This window comes from Echinops telfairi, unplaced genomic scaffold (assembly GCF_000313985.2).
Source record: "Echinops telfairi isolate 266 unplaced genomic scaffold, ASM31398v2 ScPeMD7_25;HRSCAF=90, whole genome shotgun sequence".
Lineage (NCBI taxonomy): Eukaryota > Metazoa > Chordata > Mammalia > Afrosoricida > Tenrecidae > Echinops > Echinops telfairi.
Window position 1 is genome coordinate 3,161,521 of NW_022103922.1, and position 5,184 is coordinate 3,166,704.

A 5,184-nucleotide genomic window follows, 5' to 3' on the forward strand; every position below is an offset into this window, starting at 1 on the left:
CCCGCCCTTGTGACCCCTCGATAAATTATAAATTGTTATTATTATTTTCATATCCTACACCGACCACTGCCTCCCTTCCCCCATGGTTTCTGTTGTTCCTTCCCCTGGAGGGGTGTGTGTTAGGTGTCGATCATCATAATCGGTTCCCCCTCCTTCCCCTCCTCTCCCCACCTTCCCCTACCCTTCTGGTATCGCTCCTCCCGTTCCTGTTCCTGGATTCTGAGTGTCGTGAGCTCGTATCTCTTAGCTGTACATCTGCACGTGCTCCGGTCTCGCCCGCAGTGACCGGCAGGACTGGGGTCATGATAGTGGGGGGCGGGGAAGCCTCAGGAACCAGAGGAACATTGTGTGTTTCACCGGTGCTTTACTGCACCCTGCGTGACTCATCCCTTGCTGGTGACCCTTCTGTGACGGGATGGCCCATTGCGTACAGACGGGTTTGGGGTCCAAAGAGCCCCTTTCTGCGGGCACACACATCCCACAGTCGCTGTCGCATCTGACCACAAGCAGGGCGGGTGCCAGGAGTCCGAGAGAGGACAGCAGAGCTCTGGCAGGTGACCGGGCCTCCGTGTATCTGTGCCATGCTGGGAAGAATCCCGAGAGGACAGACGAGTCTGTCTGGGACGTGTCGCCAGCAGGGGCATGGACACGGGCAGCAACAGTGGGTCCGACGCCAGCTCAAGGGTGAGGGTGGCATGGGGCTGGGCGGGCGTGGTCCTGGTGTACACACCAGGTGGCAGGAATGGGAAGGGGCTGGGGTGACCTGCAGCAACACCTGTGCTTGCACCTGTGGGTTTCCCGGAGAGCTCTCCCCACCGTGTTACGACGATGCTGTAGATGCGGGTGGAACATCCCCCCCTCATTCCTAGTCATGTTTAAAAACCAGCAAAGGACAACGGCTGCCCCAGGAACTGCTGCCCGGCGTGTCCTGCAGCTGAGGCTGCACGCGCTCACTCCCGCTGGGCAGGGGACGCTCACTCCCGCTGGGCAGGGGACCCGGCTCATGTGGCCGTGAGAGGCTGTTGGGAAGCAGGAGCGGGAGAAGGGCACACTCACGTGTCTGGGCTCTCTGGGATGACCGCGTCCCCTGACGTCCCCGAGCCCTGGATCGACTCCATGGCCGTGGAGTACAGGACCTTCTGTGTGGCTGGCCGCTTGGCGTCCTGCATGTTTAGCGAGGTATCCTCCTCTTTGTCCTTGGGGGAGTGATCCAGCACGTGGATGCCCAGCAGGAGGCTGTAGTCCATGATCTTGAAGCTCTCCAGCACCTGTGAGAGGAGGAGAACAAGGCGCCAGGTCAGCCGCAGGGTCCGCGCGCCCGCTTTGCGCCAACAGCCGCAAAGAAACACCTGGGAGAACGCTCCTCAGACGCAGGGATGGCGAGACTCCGTCTTATGTCCTGTGAGCAGGAGATCGCCTGGACTGGTCCCTGGACAAGGGACATCAGGCCTGGGCGACACTCTGTGGAAAAGCAGGAGGTCCCTGGACGAGGGGGCTGCCCCCGGGGGCAGCAGCAATGGGCTCAAACCTAGGAACAACGGGAGCGGGGTGCAGGACAAAGGGGCCACTGAGAGTCCACACTGACCAACAGCCTGCAGCTCAGTGGTCGCCTTTGGACTTGTGGCTGCTCCTACCACCCAAGGCCCTGCCAAAGGGCCCCTGCTGTGCAGAAGTCACGCAGTGGTCCGGCTCTACCTTCTGATTGAGGACTCCCTGAGAGGAGCCTCCTCTGAGCCTCCCCGCACCCAGCAGGGGAGAGCGTGTCCCTGGGGAGCTAGACCCCCTTGGAGAGTGACAGGCTCTAAAAAGGAAACCCAGTTCCCACCATGTGACAGGCCGACCACCCGTAGCAAAGAAGGCAGGAAGTGGGGGCAGCGTCTGACCTCCTCCATGCCACGCCCACACTCAATGCCGTCCAGTTGATGCTGACTCACAGTGACCCTACCGGACAGGGTAGGACTGTCCGTGTGGGTTTCTGAGACGGTCACTCTTTCTGGGGGTAGAAAGCCTCATCTTTCTCTCACAGAGCGGCGGGTGGTTTCAAACTGCTGCCCTGGCAGTTAGCAGCCCAGCACAGAACCACAAGGCCACCAGGCGTCCTTCTGTCCCAGGAGGGGCTGGACATCACCATCACAGGCTCGGCGGCCGAGGTCAGACCTGCCCCATCTGCTATCCTTCCTTCCCAGCTCCGGCACCAGCTGCCCCCTCCCACAGCGCTCGCTGTGTCTCTGCTGGGTTCCAGGAGCCATGCAGCAGCTACACACAACTCACAGATGATGCCCACGTCTATACGTTTTATTAGGGGTGTTAAGGCTACAGTCGGGGTGAGCCATGCTCGCGAGACAGCCGTTTGGTCAGGAAGGTTTCTTCTCTCCTGTGTCCACAGGCAGGCCTCCCTCTGGCCCTCAGCCTCTGTTAAGGAGCCAGAATAGCCACCATGTTGTCTACTGGGCAAGCTCCAAATTCAGGCTCTGAGCCAGGAAGGGGGTGGGCCCCCATCTGGGCCAGGTGAGCTTGTTTCAGCCAATGGGGTCAACCAGTACCATCGACCACACCTCTCACTGGGGGTTCCTGAAAAGCCTGAGCCCACCGTGCTCTGTCCCAGGGGCTCCACACAGTTGAGGGAGGCTGGACCGCAGTCCCTCCTCTCCAGCTGCTCCTCGGCCGGCCCGGCTGCGCTTTTTCTCCGTGCTCAGGTTTCCACGTGGTTTCCACGTGTGGGTGAGACGTGCCCTGAGGGTGCCTGTGTAAAACCCCAAACTTCCTCTCTCCTTCATAAAACTCACTTGGATCACAATCCAGGAGTGAATTCTTTCTCACTTGAAGACAAGGAACAAGGCATTTCCACCCGGGAAACCTAGCACCGGGCTTGGCCTCTGCCCTGCTCTGGCAATGTCACCAAGCTCGGTCAGGGCTGCCAGTAAATGCCCAAAGGGCATGCCACTCTGCTCTAAGCCCCAGCCTGAATCACTCAGCTCCAGCTTCAAGCCCCAGCAGACCCACCGCCCCAAGTAAGTGCCCAGAGGCACCCCACTCCACAAGGCAGCCTCTTCCCACCCCAAAGCTTGACTTGCTCTGTTGGCTGGGTGCCCACTGCTCTGTCTCATGCTCTGGCTCCTGGTTCCGCTGCTGTGGCTCCTCTGGTGACACGGCTGTCCCCTGGATCCGGGGGGTTCACTGCCCAGGGACCTTGGGGTCTGGAGGACTCGCTAGATGGCTGGCTCTTCTCCTGAGAGGGCTCCTTTCTTACCCGGCAGGATGGCGGCGATCACCACGAACCTCATTAGCAATCACTCACAGCTGAATCCTATCACCCAGTCAGGATCTTCTCCCTCACCTCCTTACCCAGACCCCTCAGGACAAGAAGGGGCATCTGGGGGTGGTGTGGTGTGTGTGTGTGTGTGACAAATGGCTAAAGAGCCACATCAAGTCACCCACACGGCATCTGTGTACACTGTAAATCGGTAACCTTTCCACAGCAAAGTTCTGGGGATGGGTTGCACCCGTGTGTTTACGATGACAGCTTCCAGGACGGATGACGACTCCGTGTAAAGACAGCCCACATCCGCACATCTGGGCCAGCGGGTCGCATCACGGTAAACGGCGCCAAGACCGCGGCTGGCAGGGAGTTCATCTTGCTTGGAGCGCCGACCAAGGTCACAGCAGCAGCCGTTGGTCAAGGGACGCCGTTGGTCAAGGGCCAGGCTGCCCCGCACAAGACCTCTTTAGAATGTCGAAGAGCCAGGGTGCTGCTTGGAGGACGCAGGGGCGCCTGGCCCGAGCCCTCATCTCAGGGGCACATGGAAGTGGGGCATTGAGTTTCAGGAAGACCAGAGAAGAACCCGTGCGTGTGGACGCTGGTGCCCGCAAAGATTACGGAGAGTGCTACGGACTGCCGAAGGACAAACAGACCCGTGTGTGGAAAGGCAGCCAGCACGCGCCTTAGAACTGAGCCATGCCACCTGGACATGCTACTTTGTGCATGCTATTGGGCGAGGCCACTCCCTGGAGAAGGACACCATGCTTGGTCAAGCAGAGGGGCAGGGCAAAGGAGGACGGCCCTCGACAAGGTGGACGGACCATGGCTGGGACACCGGGCTCCAACATTGCCGTGGGAGGGCCGGGCAGCGTCTCCTCCTGCTGTCCACAGCGTTGCTGTGGGGCGGAACGGACTGGAGGGCACCTGACAAGCAGCATCAACGCAGAGTGACAGCAGTTCAGCTCAGTCCTCCCTGCCGAGCCCGCAAACCAGGGGAGCGGATAAACCCACCAGACAGGTGACACACCTGTGCCCAGAGCGTCTGCCTGCATGCCGCCGAGTGGAGATTTGCTAGGCAAAGTACAGGCTGCCTGGCTGTCCCAGCTGCCGTCCCACCTGGCCTGCGTGGGGCTCTGCCACCTTGCTCGCTTATGGCAAAAGCCACCAGGACTGCCGAGAGCCGGCGGAAGCTGGGCGAGCTTGGTGCTCAGCTGGGGACACCAGGTGGTCCTGCCTTCTCTGCTGAGGGCTGCTTCAGTCGGAACAAGTGCTGTGTCCAACCAAGGCCAGCGTGGAACACAGTCAGCATGCCATTCTGCACACACGTCTGCTCACACCTGTTCCTGGGGCACATGCACAGCTTGAGGGGTGGAGGGGGGTGTCTCCTGGCAGGCAAAGCATGGGCCATGGTCTCACTGGGGGCTTTACGCAGACTGGCCTTGCTGTCATTAGCTGCTGCTACAGCCAGCCTCCACTGCAAGGTGACCCCAGGCCCCACAGAACAGCCCTGACGTCCCTGGGATGGCTATGTGGGTCTGTTGGGATCTTCAGTCATGGTTCCCACTGGCAGGTTTTCCTGCCAGGGATAGCCAGGCCTTTCCTGCTAAACTGCCTTCACCAGGCAGCTCCATGGAAACTGTTCAGTGTAAGACAGACACGTACAGATGGGTGGAGGCTGCAGGTGGAGTGCGTGGTCAGGAAGTGACCTGGGCCTCCAGCGTGGCAGGCGAAGCTGCTTCCACTGAGCCATCACTGCATCCGGAGCCCCTGAGCCACAGGCTGCCGCCCTCTCCTGGTGGGCAAAGGTCTTGAGAGTGGCTGGTCACCCTCCCCGACCCGTGTTACCCAGCCACAGCCAGCGCTCACTGCAAACGCTCTCCCCGTGGGTGGCTGGGAGGGGCCATGTGGCTGCATGGAGTTAGAGG

At 60.5% G+C, this 5,184-nt stretch overlaps 1 protein-coding gene across 2 annotated transcripts in view; it reads right to left on the reverse strand.

Annotated features, from left to right (window-relative positions):
• PIP5K1B (phosphatidylinositol-4-phosphate 5-kinase type 1 beta) overlaps positions 1–5,184 on the reverse strand; it is a 63,368-nt gene that overhangs the window by 16,060 nt on the left and 42,124 nt on the right. For both annotated transcript variants that reach the window (XM_045289327.1, XM_045289328.1), the window contains one exon: positions 1,057–1,268. In XM_045289327.1, the coding sequence (XP_045145262.1) occupies positions 1,057–1,268 (212 nt within the window). The remainder of the gene's footprint in view (positions 1–1,056; positions 1,269–5,184) is intronic.